This window comes from Drosophila pseudoobscura, chromosome 2 (assembly GCF_009870125.1).
Source record: "Drosophila pseudoobscura strain MV-25-SWS-2005 chromosome 2, UCI_Dpse_MV25, whole genome shotgun sequence".
Lineage (NCBI taxonomy): Eukaryota > Metazoa > Arthropoda > Insecta > Diptera > Drosophilidae > Drosophila > Drosophila pseudoobscura.
Genome location: NC_046679.1, coordinates 19,543,474 through 19,565,096, shown reverse-complemented (window position 1 = coordinate 19,565,096; position 21,623 = coordinate 19,543,474). Strand labels below are relative to the sequence as shown.

The following is a 21,623-nucleotide window of genomic DNA, read 5'->3' as shown; positions in this document are numbered from 1 at the left end:
GTATGTATAATGGGCTTTTGCTTAGAAATCCTCCAACTCTGTTTCGTTGTGCGTAGCTCCCGAATGTTTTGTTTTCGCAGGTGTATCGATGGAACACAATCAAATGCACCTATCAAATGCAGCAACAAACGGCATGGACAGCCCGGACAGTACGGCACAGCAACTACAGCAGTCCACCGAACAAGCAAGGCAATTTAAATACAAACACACAAAATTCGGTAAACCAACATGTGTACTCGTATGATGTTTGAAGGGTGCGGGAGAGGGGAAGCCGATGGGGGGAATGAGAAACATCGTTGACGTCGACACACAATTAACTTCAAAATACTTCAAGCCATGTTAAGTGTCAATTAGCCAGAGTCAGAGCTTACCAGCCATGAATGCGAAATTACACAGCTAAAATATCAAAAATATATAAACATATATAAGATATAAATTCACACATAATTGCGTATGCTAAACAAGTTGCCGTAGCTGATTACCGCCCGCAGATAGAAGACCGACTAAATTGCATTGAAATAATTAGATCTGGCACCAAGATGGCCCGAGATACCCGATAGTTGGGGACCAAAATAAACGATGATGATGATGATGAGTGAGGTCATCGACGAGATCATCAAGTTCTACTGTTAATACTCCCTTGTTTACTTTATTCCTTACAAATGATTCTTCATAAAACACAACCGCTGCCATTCATTCTTTGGGAAACTTTTCATAGTTTCGCCTAAACAAATGCATTCGAGTGGGAGATATTGAAAAAGTTTCGTCGTAGCAGAGCCTTCAACCCGTAACCCGTAACCCGTTTGAAATGACTTTTGCTTTTGAGTTTGAACTCACATAATTTCCAAACATTTCATTTCTAATAACCCACAAACCCAAAATGGTCAAAACAGCTGCAATAAATAAAAACCGAAAATCAATACCACAACAACAAACGAATAAAAATCACATAGGTAAAACATGGAATGACCAAATATAATATGCAGACCACAAAACAATAAAAGTGGACAACCAACCAAAAAAAAAACAGCTAGATTCGGGAAGACGAAGCTTTAGATACCCTTTAGATCCTTCCAATGACGGATAGTAATAGTTATTCTGATTAGAGACTATATTCGACAGTCCAGCCTAATTTTAATCATAGAAAAAATTCGAATACCCATTGCAAGAGTATACGGAAAGTTTGACAAAACACAGCACACACGCAGCCACAGAGATGACAGAGAGGCGGAGAGAGAGAGACAGCCCAAACAAAATCGTGTTCAAGTGCCACGTTTTGGGTAAGCGACAGGGCGGGTAGAGCCATGATAGGGCCATGACCCCTCCCAAAAACCTCCTGAAGCCGCACAAATCCCACACCACCACACCACCCCAACTCCCACAAATATGTTTGGCCCGGCACGCTTGTGCCAACAAAACGGCGTTGCTTGTGTATTCCTACATGCGCTAACAATATCGCAACAATGTCGGTCGACAACATCCAAAGAACAGCAAACGGGGGTCCGTTCAGATCCCTGAACTCCCCCCCCCTGAAAAAGAGCGGAAAAAATCAAATGGCAAGCAGCACAAAAATCCATGATGAAAATTCGTGTAGGGCCCCCCAGTCCCGCGGTCCTAAGAGTGTGTGTGTGTGTCCCATCCTGTCAGCGCCGCCCGGGCACGTAAACAATTGGGGGAATGACACTAATGGTCGGTCTACTTTTGCATGCCATGCCCCAAGTTTTTCCGCTTTAAGCGGGAAGACAAGGAACAATTGCAGATGCAATAAAAAGCCAATAACAATGCAATAATCATAATAATACCAACGGCAAATGTAGCTGCCACAACAGCCACCAACACACCAGCACCAGCTACAAAAACAACACATGCAACATTTGCTTGCTAGCTGTACGACGAGTATCAGCAATAAAAGCTGTAACAATTATCATTTGAAAGTGCATTGTTCCAGTTGTCAGATGCGGCGCTTAAGTAGCTGCAACAACAGCACTGACAACACGCCACCAAATGCAGCTCGTGCTAGCAACAGCACCAGCAACAGCTGTGGCAGTGGCAGGGGGCAACCACAACAGAGGCAGCAGCAGCAGCAGCAGTAGCAACAGCAACAATGTCTACGTCAGCGGCTTGGAAAATTAATATGCACAAACTGCTGCAATTGCAATTTGTTGAAGAAACAATGACGCGCTGCCGCGTCGCTCAACGAATGAGGCAAAAGAAATATTTTACATATTGTCGCATAAATCTGAAAACGATAATCACTGAAGAATATCAATTAGTTGGGGGTTCCTAAGTCTTTGTTTAATGTGGAGCAGGCGCTCACATTGAGTTATAGATTTGTCCCCTCTCACAAAGCTAACCAAAAGCTATGATATATGGCCTGGCTCAGAATGCACTCTGTGCTGCGAATACCTAATGGGGCTTTGAGTTTTTGGATGATAAATTAAAGTCGTTTTTGTTTGCGCAAAGAATTCAGCCAATGAGCATATTAAACCACATATTGCAACAACTTGAAGCCCCATTCAATTTAATTGTAAATTCCAAATTGCCAATTTCCTAAGCTCACTTAAATCTTCTAAGGACAATCCTGTCATCTCTGGATCTGGATCTGCAAAACACGAGAGCAATTATAGCCAATACCCAGGCAATTAGCCGCTCCCGCTATGCGTGGCTGTGTGTGTCTGTCTCTCTGGTGGATTTTAATAATGCAGCCACATAAATCTTTTCATTAAAGTTCAATTAATCAACAGCCTTCCTGTCACGGCGCATAAATCTCATAGCGGGCACTCACACACGCACACGCACTCGAAACCATTCAAAATGCAGATACGGATGCTGTATGCTATATGCTGGCCATAACCCATAGACGCCAGTCCCCAGCATGTGCAGGGCCCATCCAAGTTATTTGTCACCCTCCTCTGCCTATCTCTCTCCCTCTCTCTGTCTGTCTCTCTGTTTTGGGGCCAAGCCAAACAAATGTGCAATGTGTTGTACTTACGACGAAATTTGCCACGCCTCTACCCAACTTTGCATCCCACTCATATCCAGGCGGACAGGTAATAACATTACCACGGCAGCAAACATTTCTGGCAGAGATGGTAGCGTGAATAGGAAAGCCTTTTGCAAATGTTATGCAAGTTCAAGATACAGATACTTCGTGTCACGCTGCCACTACCAGCTTTCCGATCAGAGGGGGGGGGGGTGTCAGGCCTCACCACCAACGCCTGGCAGTCTGATTACATTTGCAGCTCGAACAGCACTCGTGGCACCCATGCTGGAAGATGGGATGGAATTAGGCTGGCAGGTGCATGGCATGGGCGTGCTATTGTTTGTGTTTCTGCCGGGCAATTAACAAGCAATAAAAGCAGCCCTGACAAATGTTTACCCGCTTGACGGCAGGAGAGAGGGAGATATATAAACATAGATACAGAGGGATAGGGACTGCAATTAACACAAAGATCCAGCAACGCCCAATTGAATAAATGTCCAACCAGAACCAGGGCCCTGATTGATTTGGCAGCACGTCTCACTTCTTTCGCTTGAACTTTTGCCAACGAGCACTTGCACTTTGAATGCCAAATGAGGTGGGCCGCCAGCAGCAAAGGCGGCGACACCTGCCTGGGTCGCTGTTTTTTCTCGCTTTTTATGAATGAAAAACTTGAGTCACTGCCGGAGTCGCGCGTGGGTGGTCTGGTCGCCCCCGGCTCAGCCGAATGCAAATGCCCCAAAAGACCACAGCCAAATGCAGTAGGCAAATACAACAACAGCAAAAGTGTTACACGACTTTACGAGCACCTCCATTGACTGCAAATCAAAACGTGCGCCACGCCAACGCGAACGCGAACGACATCGTCCACATCCACATCCACCTCGACAACGACAACGACATCGACAGCAAGTTGAACGCCAACGCCGACGCCGATGGCAATTACCAGGTGACTGCTAACTGGCAAGGTTATGGCTCTCATAGAGCCGCTGCCGCGCAAATGTTTGGCATGCCACACATTTACACACACACACACTAACCGTCTTACACAAATGCAAAAGAGCAAAATACCTTTTGGCATTACGCATACGCACTGCATGCCGAAGCCAAAAAGGTTTTATGTTTTTTTTGCTGTTTTTCAAGCGCATTATCAAGAACAGCAGTTTTAAATTATTGAGTGTGAAGCATTTAACATTTCGGAACGGACAGTGGTTGAGGAAAGTTAATGGAGAATGAAGCTAAATAAGGTATGGAAAATGGCTATGAAATATTCTTAGATCATTCTTATATCAGAAATGTTATTAATTTCAAAAACATATCACGAATTCTGTTCAAGATCTCAGCTTGTGTTTCTTCAAAAATGAATTCCCAGGTGCATTTATTCCAAAACTTTGCGCCACTGTTCTGGGACGCTGCCTTTTCGTCTGCTTGTTCAGCACACAGTTTAAAAATAATTGCCACTGGGGATGGCCAGCCATCCATGGGCCCCGCCCTTTCTCCACCATCAACAGAACACTGCCCCCGTCCATTTACCATGGCAGAACGTCCTCCTGGCAGCGACCAGACCAGACCGTGGCAGGAATTGTCGGTGCTAAATGTCACACGCACATAAGCGAAATTATGTGAGGGGTTTTTAACGACTGATATGCGCCGGGCGCGATATGGCAAACACTGCACAGGCCTCCAGCCCATAAAAAGATCCAGCGCGAAATTGAAACTGCCACCCGCTCCAGCCATCGCCAGTAAGCCCTGTAAACGCATGGCCGATGTACGTGAGATTGTGCCCCAGTTAATTGGTAAAAATTGGGCAACCTCCCGAACCTCGGTGCTACACCTCTCGACAAACAGTAGTACTTATGCGATAATGCGTAAATTTTAATGAAAACGAAAAAAAATGAAGACAAAAGTGTATATTTTCGGGTCGTAAAGTTTGCCGAAGAGGGCCTGGGCCCGCTGTGCAATCGCCTGGAAGTTGATTTAATGAAGATTTCACAAAATGGCCTTTTGCCTTTGCGTTGTCTGACATGCGGTAGACATGTATAAAGATTTAGATATTGATGTATACGGCTTCGGCACGTGCTGTCTGTCAGATCAAGTGCCTGGGCTGGAATTTCAATTGAGAGAATCTTTAAGAGCAGAAGCCTAGCCTCAATTTCGATCAAAACCACAAGAATCTAACCATGTAGAAAGTAGCCAACCAGCAACCAAAGTACCATAAAATGCAACAGCATAAATCTTTCCACAAAGCACAACTTTCCCACCGCCATGCCAGAGAGACACCTAATTTCCATATTGAACAATGCAAATGCAACAATAAATGCTGAAGACAATGGACTGTTACAACATGACCACACACAAGCCTTTTCGCGCCAAGAAATGCCACAGCAGACACCCCGAACCATTGCCTAATTATGCAACAATATGGCTAGAAAGATGGCGCTCTCTCTCTCCCACTCCTGCACACTGTCCGCGAATATCCTTTTTTAGGCAAATTAAGCACAGACCATAACCGAAAAGTACACAAGAAATTATGAACAACAAGCGAACGCAACACGATAGCAAAATTATGAACGTGATTAATTCATAGATGGTGGCGCTTAGCCATTGTTTTTGGTCATGCGGCAGCCACATCGCACAACCGGAGTCGGGCCAGAGCCAGAGCCAGAGCCTGAGGCGCTCCAGGCCAGGCGGCTCGAGGCACGATCCACGACAACCGCTATAGCGATGACGATGACGGGGCCAACGTCGACCCGTGGCCTGCAGTTGACATCCACGAACGCTGTGGCCAAAAAGCTAAATATGATTATGTGCGCTCGATTTAATCTCAGTCGATTTAGCCTCGTTCCCCCCTTCCACTCAATCCCAGACGCGGCTTAAGCCATCGTCTGCTGAGGAGTCTGTATTTTTTTTATTGATTTCTCTGGTGTGTGTGCAACATATGCGAAAGCGGTTGCCGTGGCAGCCAGGCACATTAAAAATGAAGAGATTTTCCTTGAAAATGATGCCTGCGTATGCTTTTGGTCAAAACGACTTTGTGCTCAAAATTGAAAACCCAAAATCGTAAAAAAATTACACTGGCCCAAGGAGCGTGAGTAAGTCTCCCCCCGTGGCCACACTCCACTCCTGCACGCTGCTTACCAGACAGACTCACATTCGACTCCCAAGTACGAGTAGTCGGCGGATTATAGTCGTCCGCACAGTAGTCTCTGTCTGATAAAGAGTCGACGCGAATGGGGAAAAAAATCGGCTACTTAATTTGGTAATAACAATAATTACGCCTGACTGACTAAACGCTGACCAGCGGCCAATTTAATATTGAAAAGACAAGAGCCCAGTGGCTGCCCATTGGAATTCCCTAACCGATTCTGCGGGTAGTACCAACTTGGAGTTCCTTAAAAGAGAGAAAGCAAAAGACAGTAAAATAAAACCAATTGCCCAAACTTTTTTATTAATTGAATAAAACTAAAGAAACTTGAGGTTGAGAATATTTACACATCGATTTACAAATGTTTACCCACAGGTTTGCTCCGAGAGTGGAAATTGTAAAAAGAAAGTGTTTTCGCTTAAATTTTTTGATATTTGTTTTAAATATTCTTCAGGCTGAAAACAAATAGATTGATATCTATATTAAATATATTTCCTACAATTTAAATAAAATGCCAATCTTTAATAGATTTTTAATAAATTTATGTTTTATTTAAAGTGAATTCCAATTAATTTCACTATTTTTGTATGGAAAACCCGCATATTTCATTTCAATATGAACATTACAAAATTAAGAAAAGAATGAAAAATTCTATAAAAAGGTGCTTGCGTTCATTTAAAATGTTCTGCATAATTTACTCAGTTTATTGCTGTCAAAGAGTATTACAAGTTCGTCTTGTCAATTACGTGGGCCGACAAATTTTCAATTAAAACGTTTATAGATAATCAATTAATAATTTTTAAGCCACTTTGGCAGCCATGTACCCAGTGCTGCGGCCACAGTCTACTGTCGTTGAAGCTGACTCAGCCGCGACTCCATGCGATTCGCTCAATTAGGTGCTAAGACATTTTGGCTGGCTGGCAAAGACTGGGACTGCAGTTGGGGATTTTCGCAGTTGATCATATTTATTGGCTTTGCGATTAGGCTCGGCGGACTCGAATCGACCCGGCTGGCGTCTTGCCTCTGGCCTAATTGGGGGACTCGGCTCAGAGAGATCTAAACTTGAATATTGATGACGATGTCGGATCGTACAAAAACACACACAATCTGAAATGCAATGCAATGGTTTTTTTGTTGTTGGTTTTTTTGTTGGGAATATTGCTACTTTTTGTTGTCTGATATTTATCGTATTTAATTTTGCGATGTGTTTTTCGCGACTGTTTCGGCTGCCCTGACTATTTTTGGGAAATTTCACGTACGAGACTCATAATTCGTGCGATAATTTACACAAAATTAGGCAACTGTCTAGCCAGCGGACCTTTTATAGCATTTTGGAGCACTCGATGCTTTTCCCACGCCAATTAGAATTAGTCGGATCGGATCGCATCAGATCGCGTCGAGTCCAAATCAATTGAATTCAACAGGCACCGAGGTCCGTCCGATAATTGCTCTCGACCACAGAAGAAAGAGAAAATATTTGGAAAATTCAATTTACGCTCTGAAAATGGGCCTTATTTGAACTTAATTTGTTCATGTTATTTCGCTTTTCTCATAATTGTCTTATGACAAACTTAAGCATCTTTTTGTTCTTAATTTGTGTTAGGAAAACTTTTGCCATAAAATGTCAAAAGCGAAACTCGTAAAAAGTGAATTTTCGTTGCGGTCAAAGATTATTAATGAGAGGTTAATCCGCCGTCTCTTATCTCTGGCTATCGTAGCTGAACCTACTCCCGCCCACTCCCCCTCTGAGAAAGCAATTAAAAGTCCAATTATAATGCCATTAGGCGAACGAAACTGCTAAATACTCAGGTGGAATATAGTATACACGCATAAATAAAGATGAACTTGGTTCAATCTTGATTTAAAATTGAAATTGGACAATGAATAAATCAACATGGTACAGAGAGATATTGTTTATCAAAGAATCTGCTTTTGAAATAAGAACAACAAGTATGAGCAAAGATATAATATTACTATATATCATATGCTTTATAATATTCATTATAATATTTCCATATCTCCCTCCATCATTAAAACCATCGATAAAAGCGATAAGCTAATAAATTTAAATCCATTTTACTGAGAAACGACTTATTAATTGCCATACTATCGAATGACTGTGTTTCCATTAAGTTTCATTATGACCCCTTTGTTATACTTGAATTTCTGTACCAAGGTACTTTTCCAGGCTCATGGAAGTTTTCTCAAAGTAATGGCAATTTAAATTCAAATTTTTAAGACAATTCTGAGTACAACATTCTCTCGCGAATAATTTTTTCGAATGATATCTTTTATATATATATATTCCCTCTCATACATAGTATTTATTCCGATTAAATTTCATTTTAGCGTTTCCAATTTTTACTCAACTGCAAAGATTTATTTGTCACTATTTGAGTATTTCCATTTGTTACCTTCTCATTTCCAAACTATTTTCGGCATAGTCCAAATTTTCCAGTTAACAAAATGACAACTCACTTCTATTATCCCGACAGGGAGCTGCAGGACGAGCTCAGCTGCATAGCCAAGGGTTTGGTGGCCCCTGGCAAGGGGATCCTGGCCGTGGACGAGACCAGTTCGCAGATGGGGAAGCGTCTGGAATTGATCGGGGTGGAGAATACAGAAGAGAATCGTCGTCTGTACCGTCAGATCTTGTTCACGACCGATGCGAAGATAGCTGAGAATATATCTGGCGTCATATTTCCACCCGAGGCGCTACACCAGAAGACGGACGACAGCGTACCCTTTGCCGAGGTGCTGCGCAAGAAAGGCATCCTTACGGGCATCAAGGTGGACAAGCAGTTTGTGGCACTTTTCGGCTCGGAGGACGAGTTCACCACCCAGGGATTAGACGACTTGGCCGCCCGCTGCTCCCAGTACAAGAAGGAGGGCTGCAGCTTCGCCAAGTGGCGTTGTGTCCTGAAGATCAGCAAGAACACACCCTCCCACCAGGCCATTCTGGAGAATGCCAATGTCCTGGCTCGCTATGCGGCCACATGCCAATCGCAGGGACTGGTTCCAATTATCAATCCCGATATCCTAGCCGTCGGGGACCACGATCTGGACCGGTGCCAGAAGGTCGCCGAAACAGTCTTGGCCGCCGTCTACAAGTCTCTCAACGATCATCATATCTTCCTTGAGGGCACTCTCCTGCAGCCCAGCATTGTGACACCCGGAATGCAGAGCCAAAAAAGCACTTTACCGGCGGACATAGGGCTATGTACAGTCCTCGCCATACGTCGCACTGTTCCGCCGGCAGTGCCAGGTATGTTTTAGAAAACGAGAACGCTGGTTTGACTTGTGCTAATTCTCATCTGCTATCGGACAGGTGTCATGTTCTGTTCTGGCAATCAATCGGAGGAGGAGGCCACTGTCAATCTTAATGCCATAAACAATGTCCCACTGTGCAAGCCCTGGGCCATGACCTTTGCCTTCGATAGGGCCCTGCAGTCGTCGGTGCTACGTACCTGGGGCGGCCGTAAGGACAATGTCGTCAATGCCCAAAACGAGCTGATCAAGCGTTGCAAGGTGGGTTTAGTCTTCTAAACTTAAAATGTTACAAAGCTAATCATTGTTAATCACGCAACCTGTAGGCCAACAGCTTGGCCAGCATTGGCAAATACATTCCTGGCTCTGTGGAAGGCTCGGCGGGCACTGAAAAGCTAATCTTTGATGCTCTTGAATACTAGGTGAACATCAAGTGCGACTCCATAAAATGGTTAGGTATACACAAAAATGCAAACGGAATTCGATATTAGGAAAATCCTCTTTAAATATAGATTAAAATAAAACTTTTCTGATGAAAATGGGATATTTTTTATTTCTTATAGAAAATTACCATTATACTGAAATTGATTTTCCTCAATATAATATAAGCCACAATAATGAACCACAACCTAGCTGTTGGATTCATAAATACAATTCAATAGGATTTTTCACCCAATAGTACACCCATAAGGAAAAATATGGTTCATACTAAAGGAAACTGATGCATTTATTTCAGCAATGTATGGGTTTTTTTCGCTGTGTTACCGCTCATACGAGTGTATGTAGAGCATTTTGCATTCATTTAACAAAACCTGCCCTGTCCCTGTCACTGGGATAGTTTAAGTGCTCCGCTGTGACTTTTGGTGGCTGACAGTTGGCCGCAGGCCGCGTGTTTGATGCCCGCTCGTCAGTCGGCGAACAAGTCGAAATATTGTTAACAAGCCTGCAAAAGAGCAGCGGACGACGGTTTGGTCCCAGCGACGACGACGACGACAACATGTGCCTCTTGCCTGTGCCAGAGTGTCGGCTTAATCCGCGGAGATTACCAGACGACCGAGCGACACGCAGCTGCATTTCTCTGCTACGCAGCTCTTAGCTGCAGCTTAATTAACGCCAGCGCATGCCAAAAACCAAAACGACGACCATGTGCAACGGCAACGAACAGCGGCACCACCAGCAAAAACGGCAGCAACGGCAACAACAACACCAACAACCGCGGTTTGAGTGCCTCGACTTAATCAAGCAGTTCAGAGCCGCTCAAGTCGGTGTCATGTTGTTGGCAAATTAGTCAGACTCTCTCGGCCTGGCTCTGGGGAAGTTAGGGGCAAATCGCAATAATTAAAATTAAAGCAGTCACTAAGTTATAGCCTCGCCTTCTGTGGCTCTAAGCAGTGGCTCCTTCCCGTTGTCACGCACAGAATTTTTAAGCAATCCAAGTGGCAGCAGAGGGCATATCTGTCTGGGTTGTGGTAAGGACATATCTTCATTAATCATAGGGGAATTTTGTGGAGGTCGTACTCGTATTATTAGTAATTATACAATTTCCATGGCTAGGGTGAAATTATTAATTGCAGATATAGCATAGCCGTTTCTCTGGTTTCTTTTTTATTCGTCACAAGTCCTCTCTGTAATCTGTAAGCCATAGAATAAACTCTCGCATATTTCAGTAAACCTCCTCTTCATAGGGTATTCTATTGGTCTGTCCTACTCTCAGTTGGCTGTTTCTTTTCACCTGCAGCATCGAACGGAGTTTTGTGGTTAATGCAATCGCCGTGTATCCTGAAGCCGCGAGATTGCCTCCAACCTGCCTCCCATCCACAGTCCTCAATCCCAATCAAGGCGACGCGTACAACATGTCATGTTAATTGCGACTCTGTGTATGTGTGCTGACGAGTCGTCGGTGTGAGTGCGTGTGTTTGTGTGTGTGCCAGTATAAATTGCCATTATGCTCATGTTTGCTTAATATGTGGCACACAACACCCACCGAGTTCCGTTCCTGGCGTCGGCAGTGGCAGTTTCAGCAACGGCAGCCGCAGCACGCGACGCGTCAAGCCAATTAAAGCCAAATTATGGCAGCGCTTTTTTAATCACATGCATCGCTCTTCAGCTCTCCACTCACCCATTCAATCACTCACTCAGTTATTCATTTACTCAATCAGCGCTTTCAATTTACCACTGAAGATTTATGGGCGTGACGCCTTCTAATGTGGCAAGACAGATACAGATACAAATACAGCTACAGCTACAAAGCTGTACAAAGCCCCTCGATCGAGGGGCAGGCAGCAAAATGTTGCTCTTAGCCGGCGGCACGCGTTTATAAGAGACTTCCACAGAGACTTTGCCGAAGATCAAAGGCAAATGGCCGACAAACTTCGAACCCGATTTGAGTTTGGTCTTTAACGAGATTTCTGCCTGGCCATAAACGAGTGTGTGCGACAAGTGGGAGTGGGACCCGGAATGGGGCTGTGGCTGTGGCTGGGGCTGTGGCCACGACATAATTAGAAAAATCCAACGGTGGCGCCAGAGTTTAATTCACGGCTCGGACGACGGACTTGGACTGGGGCTGGGGCTGGGCCCAGAGCCAGGCAGGCACAAATCACTCAGCTGTCAAACGCTTGTTTTGATTAATTTGGTGTTAATAAACGCCGCGGCGGCAGCACAAATCCTGTACCGTCCGGCAATTAATGGCCAATCGCTTGGCATTGCTCTCTGGCCGTCGCAGCGCTGGAAGTTGACGATGGCTTTTGAGCGGCCCAAACTTGGTCATGGAGCGTGAAAAACGTTTTGGGCTGTGCAGCTGAGGATGCGACTTGTGTTAATTGAAAGTTTCTGCCTGGCCATATAAAGTGAGGAAGCCAAAAATCAGTCGCCTTCGATTTCGATTTGGTTGTCTGCTGATAGCCAAAATGTTGCCGACTTGACTGACCATAAACGGCAGCACACCACACGCGTCGTGTGGCAGGCAGATGGCAGGACGAACGGTAGAATCGCCAAGAGGCTGCAGTGTCGCTCTTGGTTTCGTTTTTTCCCATATGCGCCACATCATTTGGCCAAAAGTAAGAGGTGTTTAAAATGCTAATTTTGGGCAATGCCAGCAACTGAATCACGTACGTGTACGGCACAGTACAGTTGTCTCCATTTCTCACATGACTTAATGATGTTACAAGCCTAAAGTTCATACCTCCTCTAGTTAACTGTATAATGGAGTATCTGGAGTATCTTTCACTACCTTATACACATTTTGGGATCAGCTTTAATGTCCGACAACTGACACAGCAGTATGTAAATAATTTCTGTCTCCTGGTAGCTTCCTGCCCGGAGCTGCTGTCCTCCCATCAATGCGCCTGTTCAGCTGTCACCAGATCCAGCAGCATTCAAGCTTCCTGGCTTGGTCCCAGTTCCAGGCCCAGCCCCGGGGGCTGACTGAGACTGAGGCAAAATTTGCTATGCCAAAATGTCAAAATGTCAATTCGAAAACGTTTAGCAGGAAAAAGTACGAGCGAGCAGAACGAGTATCTATAGAGGGAGAAACGCAGCAGCGGTGCTGCCAAATGTTGGCTAAATAAACTTTTTGGCCATCGAATGGCCAGTCGGTCGGTCCGTCATTGGAGGGAGCTCCGGCAGAGAGGCGTGTCTCTGGCAGTCGCTCAGTGGCCCTGGTGAGGTGTAGGCTCGTTTGTCTGTCACTCGCTTACATTTGCTTACCTTTCCTTTATGCAAATGCTGGTGAATTTTCATTTTCGTTTACGATTCGCTTTGGGGTTGCATAAACTCGAAGCTGGAACAAAAGTTTGCCGAAAAAGTTGAGTTCGTTTAGCCACAGAGTAAGCGATAAAAATCCTATTTCTTTGGCCCCACAAGATGCCTGGGCATCCTAGCATCTTGTGTCGTCTGCTTGACAATCGTACGACATTTCTGACAAATGCAGCCGACACAAAACTCTTTTTTTTCGCTGCTTGTTGGATGACAGACAGGCTCTCAGGCATGCATAGGCAAAGTTGACAGGCCAACGAAAAAAACAACAAACAAATATATATATAAAAACCACCAAAAAATAAAAAACAAAACTACACTTTTTGTTGTAAATTTTATGCAATTTTTCGGCAGCAACGGCATTGTGTGTGCGGTAGTCGGACAGAAGCAAAAATAAATTATACACCCAAAGTATTTCGACAAATTCAATGAGAAAAATCTGCAATTTAAATAATCCCAACTGGCATTTTGAAATGTAGCTTACACACACACACAAAATGGACGGGCAGCTGCAGTTGCATCACAGCCTCTTGGGCTCCCACTTGGAAAAAGGAAAACAGAAGGCGTGGCCAGTCACTAAGCCAGTGGGATCATCGGTCTTAATTGAGGGAAAGGTGACACGGAACTGACAGTATTTGATGGTTAGATACTGTGTTAAAACTCTGTGTACTTGGAGTTGCTCTTTGGTAAAATCACTTGCATTCTCGGTTAAGAGACAGTTCCAGGCAGTCCAAATTTATTACGTTATAATTATATAATATATATTATTTATACTTAATTTATTATTTACTAAATGACAGAATCCAGCTTCTATGTTTAATATAGTTTCATTTAAATTAATTACATTTCTTTCAATCATATATAGATAAATTGTAATTTAGTCTTGAGGAAACCCGGTTAATAATATTCAATTATTATTTGATTATTTTGCATCATTCCACAAATTCATATTTATTTTTAATCCACAAAATTATTCACTGACTTTAATTTGAATTTATATTGAGGGGATTGTATTTGATTTATTGCTTCGATTAGCGCGAATTTTTATTAAATTTGAAAGTAGATTTAGCCATTATTTGCATTATAGAAATGTTGCCATTAGATACAGAAATAAATATGATATTCCATACGGGCAAACTAGTACTCAATAAAATTCAAATATCCGCAGGCAAATTCATAAAAATAATCAAAATTAAAACATAAATAAAATACAAGGCAGCACGTACGCAAAAAGAAAGGAAGAGAGAGGGAAAGAGAGACATACACACACACATACGGACCAAATGAATTCAATTTCGGATGAAAAATGGCGGCAATGATGAAGATGGCGACGCCAACACGGACGGCAAGTGCGTGCTGGAGAGACGACGAGGGGTGACTGGAGGGAGGAGGGGCGTGGAGTGTTTGAGGTGAAGGTGGAATACAGCAAGAGGGAAAAACTTTATTAACATTTTTCGCATGCTGCACGTGCAGCCCGCATTTGTGGCAGGGACGACGGGGACGGCGGCGCGCGTTTCGCGCTCTTTAATGAAGTTTCATAAATTGTGAAAATCGAACGTTAATCAAATAAGGACCGAGGCAAGGCATGCACATACATACATTCGTATTGTATAAAAGGTGGCGCCTTAAAAGGCCGCAGCGAGGCGACAAACTGCAGACGTGGCCAAGAGAGAATCTGTCAATAAATCAATTAGTGTAATATAAATCAAGTGTCAAACGGAAAACCAAATCGAACACAAACTGGCCGCCCGAGGGCGCTGCTGCGGTGATGTTTCTATTTTCCGACTGCCGTGGAAAATGATAGTTGCGGTCTTAATTAATTGCAACAAATTTATGTCTGACATGTGTGGCAGCAGGGGCAAAAGAGTGGGCTGCAAAAGAGCGGCAAATAGAAAATATTGCATTAATAGCTGCCCAGAGCCACAATTAGCCAAATGACAAAGCCAACACGATGCCACGGCTCATAACTCATGACGTTTTGTGGTTGTTGCTGCCTGCCTGTCACGGTGGATTTTTCAATTGCAAATATACGATTACTTCCGGGGCTAGCATGGCATTTGTTGCGGGGGACGGGCAGCGAGGCGTATGCGCAATGCGGCCCAAATGAGCCAAAGCCGAAAGGGAATTATTGAAGCGTCCGCCCTAGACCTCGTACCTGTCCCAAAAAATCTCACTAAACAACAGGGTATTTGAAAATGTAAACGCTCTGGCATTCTCTGAAGTAATTTTTCGAATTGCCATCGATAACTTGTTCCTTCTTTGGCCCTACATCCACTGGCACCTTAACCTGCTCTCCAGTGTACACCATTTCTCGAGTTTCGACTTCTTTTGAAATTGTTTTTGAGACCCTAGACCCGAAGACCCACCTCCGGCAGCTCCGCGCCAAACAATTTTGACATTTGACTAATGCGGAACATTAGTTCTGCCAAAAAATTTCTTAATTTACGGCTAACGCTGCTCCGAACGCTGCAGCCTCGAAGGTGAAGCCAGTTCAGGGGATTGGCAGGAGTCCCCTGGTTCGGGACGTGCATGCCGAAACCACTGCACAGAAACAGAACTTTCCCGCGCTTTATCTGCTCAAAAATTTGTCACAGCAAATAAAAACTTTTACTTTTCGCCTTGACTTGGCGCTCGTTCACTATTTTTTTTTCCTCCTCCTCCATCGTATTTGTTTTTTAATCCGCAAGCAAGAAATAAAGATAAAAACTTAAGCCAAAATAAGTTTCTATAGAAGTGTGCAGGAAAAAAGGGGGGGTGGACGAGAGACGAAGAGAAACAGTCAGACGGAGAAAAGCAAAGAGTCAGAGGGTAGGTGGAAGTGGGATAAATTTGAAGTGCAGCAAACTGCAGCAATAATAAAATAACAGAAAAGCAATTAAAAAACAGCTGCTGGTGATTTGCTGGATTAGGGTCGGGTCGGGGTCTGGGTATGGGTCTGTAGTCCAGTCAGATGCGATATTGTCGCTTTAACTGTCGCGATAACCTTGGACAGGGACACAGGAGGACACAATCCTGCACGCTGTCAGCACATAAGTTGGCGCAGCTTACCGTTAGTCAATTATGACATTATGTAATTGCCCGGACAAAGTCGTCTAGCTTTGCGAGGAGCCTTCAGGGCAGACTTCAGATAATTGAGGAAAATCAAGGGTTAAGCCAGATAAGACACAATTTTAAACAGATTTAATTGTGTACTTCAGATGGGCTACTTCTTAGCTTTGACTTTTTATTGTTAATTTTCTCTCACTCCCATTGAAAGCTAAGGCTCGAAAAGAGCATTTAACAACCCTTAATAACCAAAATGACTTAAGGGAATAAAAGAAAAAAATACGCCCTGAACGAGAGAACAATGGCATAGCAAAAAGAAGCACACCCATATATAATTCTATATACGGTTTTTACATAAAACCATAGTGAAATTAAATAAAATGTACTTTGATTTAAATATAAAATGTCTTTTGATGAGACCAATATTTAATCTAAATATAAAGCACTTTAAAATAATTATATTATATTAAATGGGTAATATATATATGTATATACATATGTAAGTATAAATATTCGTACTTCTTTATGGTTTTTTCTCTGGGTATATTACATTTATTAAAGAAATAAAAATAATAAAAGGGTATTGGTGATAGTGATACTCGTAATATAGTGATCATTTTATGTGATAGATATAAATAAAATAATGAAATTTTTCTAACATCCACATGCTAATGTTTCCCAAACGCACAACATCCTCCTGTGTCGACTTACAAGCTGTCAAATGGCCAGCTGCTGACAGTCCAATATGTTGTGGGTACTCCTTTCAGGTGTGGGGGGAAATGCATCGTTTCAATATTCATCGGTTTCTGGAACTAAGCGAACATTTTGCGTCGCGAAGTTGGTGGAATTTGCATGCTCGCTTTTGCATTTGCTTTTGTTGTTTTTCGGCTACCAAAACTTTGGCCCACAAACCACACACATGGTAATATTCATATTCAAACACCAACCGCCAGACAAAGGGAGAGACAGAGAGGGAGCCACATGCATAGACATCGTTTTTGCATTCATGGAGCATATGTTCCAGCTACCGATTTAGTTTTCGTTTTACGGTTTGAAGTTTCACATTAAAAGCATTTCAGGCAGATAAATAGAGCATGAGAGCGTTTCGATAGGGGGAACTCTCCTCCCATCTATGATGTGTCTGTGTGACGCCTGATAAAGTTTTTGTTTTTGCTCGGGTGGTAAAATTATAATATAATTTCAACTGCGAGTACGAGTACTACTCATGCAAATAACTCAAATTAAAGTTTTTGTGCCTATGGGGCACACAAATACTCACACACGCATACTGGGGCAGACAGCGACCGCCATCTTGTTTTTAGTTTTCGGATAAAAGTTGAGAGCACGCACACGACGAGGCAGACAAACATGACCCAAAGGCATAAAGCACTACTTAGTTATAACTCTCGAGCAGACTACGAAGATGTGTAAGACACTGGCCGACAGGACTTGGGATTTATCACTAAAATATCTCTATATTATATAAAAATGTTTTGTCCTCGTCCGATATAGTACTCATATCGGCACACAATATAAGCGAGTGTGCAGGGGACTTGCCTCCTAGTTTTTTTTTAGATTAAAACTCTCCATTTAGATTCCGTGTAGAAGTCTTGCCCAAATTGCAGCTACACCTTTTCGATTCACAGACAAATCTGCATAAAATTCCTGTTCCAACTGTTACCAATCGCTCACTTAAGACAATGCCCCAACAATTTGCATACTAGTGTAAGTAGTCGTAGATTTAATTACAGTTTCCTGTGCCTTTGCATCCATTATCACTCCATACGCCGAACAATTACGGAGCGGAGCGTTGACGTCGTAAAAATCCTTTAAGTGTGCATTTAAACTATTTCCCAAGTAGCCTCGAAGCGCCTTTGGTGAGCCTCGTCAGCACTCTGGTTGGACAGCATCAATAACGGAAAAGTTTTGGGCCGAAGCCCAGTAACCCGGACACAACAGCAACACACACCAGGCACAAGGCACAAGGCACCAGGCACCAGAGAAGTGCAAAAATTATGGCCACACTTTCATTTTTAGCTGGAGAGGAATTGGGGTCCGGGTCCGGCATGGAGGTGGAATGGTCAGGACAATGCCCCAAACGAGATAAGGAAACGGATGGAGGAAGGAGTTGAGGGAGCGATGCAGTATTCTTGAAATGCAGCCAAGCCGCAACTATGTGGCCTCCATAAAGTTGAGCCGTCACCAGAGAAGTCCCCAGCCCGTCCGCCTCGACCGACCTGGGGTAAAGTTTTTTTAGGGCCAGCTTGTGTTTATAAGATGGCCAAGTAAGAACGTTTGGCTATCAGTTGGCCAGAACTTTACTGCTTACGTTCATCATATTTACGCGTGAGTTTGCAGAAGGAACGGAACTTTGCCGTTGCCAGAGCCCAGAGACCGGGCTACCAAGATACCAGAATATTCGTACAACGAACATGCGGCTCCTGCAACAAACTGCAACGATTGCTGTCAGCTGCAAGGCTCCGGGCGGCAGCCACTTGAGACTCCTTTTGAAAATTGTCCAACAAGGCACCATGCGCCATCCTGCCACCTGCCACCCCCAATGGACATTGCAACAACTGACTGATAAATGTCGCTGCTAAGGCAGCAAATACGACTGAAAACATTTCCTTATTTCCTGCCCGTCCATAGTCCTCTGTATTCCGCTGTCCGCTGTCCGATGGCCGACTTTTGCGACAGGAAACTTTTAGACCAAAAAGGAAACCCAGAGCAGCGGAAGGCGTTCTGGGGAGCCCTTTTTTATGCAAGTCATAGAAATTTACAAGCCCCAGTGACAAGGACGTTTAGTTTACGGAGGCTACGCGGTAGCCAGTGATGAGAGTTTGGCTTTTCTTTAAGGCACAAAAGACACCTGAAAAGAGCTTAAGTCAAATCAATATCTTTTTCAGAATCTGCCAGCCACAATTATTTTACAAGCTGAAAACCAGTTTCAATTTTTTGCCACAGACCTTTGAATTTTTTGCAGGCACAAAAATGTACATTAATTCAAGAGGCTATTTGAAATTCTCCAATTTGTAAGCTGTTTTCTTTCTTTCGTCTTCTGTGCTAATCAAAAAATAAATAAATAATTATTTCTTGAAAAATTCTTTTCAATACCAAAACATATATCCACCCACTTAACCTTAACTTTCCCTAACCTTAACTTAAAGCTGTTGAGGCTGTCATCACTGGTGTGTGGCGTGGGACATTTTGCTGGGGGAAAACTTTGCAACATTGGCATATGCAATTGGGTTTGCTGCACATCCTGTCGACAGCTTGGACTTGCCAAAGTTTTTCCACAGTTAAATGTTTTCTTCTTTTTATTTCTTACACTCTTCTCCCTCATATATTTTTTGGGCATTTTGAGGCGGTCAGGCAAAGTTTTTAATGAATTTTATAGCAGGCCGTGTGTTAGGCTCTGAGACGATTCAATCCCCGATCTGAGCTTACGAAACTCTGGGCTATTCGAAGCCATGATAAGGGGGGGCCAGGCCAAAGGTGCAGTCGGGCCATTCCAGCTAATCACGCCAGCCGGACAGACAGACCGCTTTGACTTTGATGGGCTGTCGTTGTTGGGATTTCTGGTGTTGATGTCGGCGCTGGTTTCGGCATTAAATGCAGGCACATTAAAGCCGCGCAGAAGCCATCGTCACCGACGGCGACTGACAAGCGTTGAGTCAATTACATGGTAATAAACTAATGGCCAACGTGCGCGCCTGGCGACGACGTCATTCACCATCATCATCATCACATCACCAGCAACCATCAGCGTTCAGCCTTCAACCGACCATCAGCAGATTTGGTCTTTAACACTTGTTGAACTTCCCATGCCAAATATAATTGGCTCAAAAATGAAGTTGATTCGATGCTCGGTTTTGGCTTAAAGGCAAGCGTTGAAGTCGAAACTAGGAAGCAAAACGGACTGGAGACTGGAGCTGTGTGACCGCATTCACAAGATATACTCAAAATCCACAAAATACACCAAAAACTATTTCACATTTTTGCAGATATATTCATGTTCACATTGATAATAACAATAACAATTGTAAGAATCCTTTCAATGACGGCCCTAGGCATGCACACATTTATTGATGTTGAGCAAGTAGGTGGACCCCGGGGGACAGGTGCCGTGGATGGGTCGCTCCTTGACACACCGATCGCTCTCAGCGCTGAAGCCCGAGGGACAGCTGCTGGCCCAGGCACCGGCCATCAGGGACAACAGCAGGAGCAGTAGCCAAGTGCATTTCAAGAGCATGATGATGGATGATAGCTTCCGCTTTTCTACACACAAAGTAAACACTTTAGACACCGCAAACAAAACACCAACGCCTCGACTCACCTCAGACAAAACTGAAAATGCAACTATTTGTGGGAGTGCAGCTGAAACGGATCTTATATAGAACAAATGCACTAGACTTTTGATTACACAGATTCGACCTCGGTCCAGTTATGGTCATCTGACACGACTCACTGATAACGCCGAACGGCAGCAAAACAACACAAAAATTTTGTTTTTTAAGTTTCTCTTAGTTTATTTTTATTCGATTTTGCCAGATTAGATGTTACTGCATTTTGTTTAGGACTTGTAGACACACTTGTTGATACTGGGTTTGTATTCGGAATTGTGTGGGCATTCGCCGCGGATGGTACGGCTAGTTATGCACTTGTTGCCCTCATTCTTGAATGGTGCGGGGCATTGAGGCTTGGCCGAAACAGCCACAGCTATGATGGCCAGAATGAAGACTGCGAGCCAGGAGAAGTTCATTTCGATAAAAGCTGCAACACAAAATTAAAGAAAAATGTTCATTAATCAGTATTCAGTATTTAATATAAATTAAGTTCTGGAAACTATTAAGAGCTGACTCGGATATGGAATTTCTAAAGAATCTGCCAGATAAGCATTTTTTTTAATCCTGTTCAAAGCTGCAATTCCTCCTCCATCACTTACTTAGTTGTCTTCGCTTTGTAGATGAGCAAACTGAAGTAGTTCGGCAGCTGGCTGTCTCTTTTATAGACTGCCGAAAACACAGCCCCAAATCTTTATCGCCCAGCCACCGGATCGAACCTTTGACACAATTAGCGGCACTTGAGCTTTATTGATAAGGTAGCAGTGAAGCATCCAGAACGGTTTGGAAGGCTTGGCAGCATATGTGGCATGCTGGATGTCTATCTTCATCAACGGCAAAGCTCAAGCAGCTGTGGGAGCATCTGCCACAAAGGAAGTTGGCACCAATCCACGAGGGAGAAGCACAACAAAAGTCATTTGCATGGGAGGGTACACTGCTTCTGAATGGGATCGAATAGGCGCTGAAGTAGGCGTGAAAAATCAGCGATGACGATGTCGATGGCAACGAAAAATTTCGCATGGAGCAGATTGACATCAAATTGTCACGGGAACAGGTGAAACTGGAGGTGGGGCTGAACGTGGATCTGAAG

At 43.7% G+C, this 21,623-nt stretch overlaps 3 protein-coding genes across 3 annotated transcripts; 1 reads left to right on the top strand and 2 right to left on the bottom strand.

Annotated features, from left to right (window-relative positions):
• Positions 1 to 8,514: 8,514 nt before the first annotated feature.
• LOC4802179 (fructose-bisphosphate aldolase-like) lies at positions 8,515 to 9,841 on the top strand. The gene is made up of 3 exons (XM_001359111.4): positions 8,515 to 9,390; positions 9,454 to 9,653; positions 9,719 to 9,841. The coding sequence occupies exons 1-3, from the start codon at positions 8,592 to 8,594 to the stop codon at positions 9,812 to 9,814; spliced, it is 1,095 nt and encodes a 364-aa protein (XP_001359148.2). The 5' UTR covers positions 8,515 to 8,591; the 3' UTR covers positions 9,815 to 9,841.
• A 10,335-nt stretch (positions 9,842 to 20,176) lies between these two features.
• On the bottom strand, positions 20,177 to 20,489 carry LOC6897494 (uncharacterized). The gene has a single exon (XM_033376415.1). It carries the CDS (start codon positions 20,440 to 20,442, stop codon positions 20,257 to 20,259), a length of 186 nt encoding a protein of 61 aa, XP_033232306.1. The 5' UTR covers positions 20,443 to 20,489; the 3' UTR covers positions 20,177 to 20,256.
• Positions 20,490 to 20,693: 204 nt separating this feature from the next.
• On the bottom strand, positions 20,694 to 21,276 carry LOC117183231 (uncharacterized). Its single transcript, XM_033376414.1, has 2 exons — positions 21,136 to 21,276; positions 20,694 to 20,963 (listed from the first exon to the last, which is right to left on the bottom strand). The coding sequence occupies exon 2, from the start codon at positions 20,950 to 20,952 to the stop codon at positions 20,764 to 20,766; it is 189 nt and encodes a 62-aa protein (XP_033232305.1). The 5' UTR covers positions 20,953 to 20,963; positions 21,136 to 21,276; the 3' UTR covers positions 20,694 to 20,763.
• Positions 21,277 to 21,623: the final 347 nt, after the last annotated feature.

Excerpts from the sequence above, each read along its gene's own strand:
- LOC4802179 (XM_001359111.4), top strand. The coding sequence starts at position 8,592 with ATGACAACTCACTTCTATTATCCCGACAGGGAGCTGCAGGACGAGCTC. Across the intron at positions 9,391-9,453 it reads TGTTCCGCCGGCAGTGCCAG|GTGTCATGTTCTGTTCTGGC; the intron begins GTATGTTTTAGA and ends GCTATCGGACAG. Across the intron at positions 9,654-9,718 it reads AGCTGATCAAGCGTTGCAAG|GCCAACAGCTTGGCCAGCAT; the intron begins GTGGGTTTAGTC and ends CGCAACCTGTAG.
- LOC6897494 (XM_033376415.1), bottom strand. The coding sequence starts at position 20,442 with ATGCTCTTGAAATGCACTTGGCTACTGCTCCTGCTGTTGTCCCTGATG.
- LOC117183231 (XM_033376414.1), bottom strand. The coding sequence starts at position 20,952 with ATGAACTTCTCCTGGCTCGCAGTCTTCATTCTGGCCATCATAGCTGTG.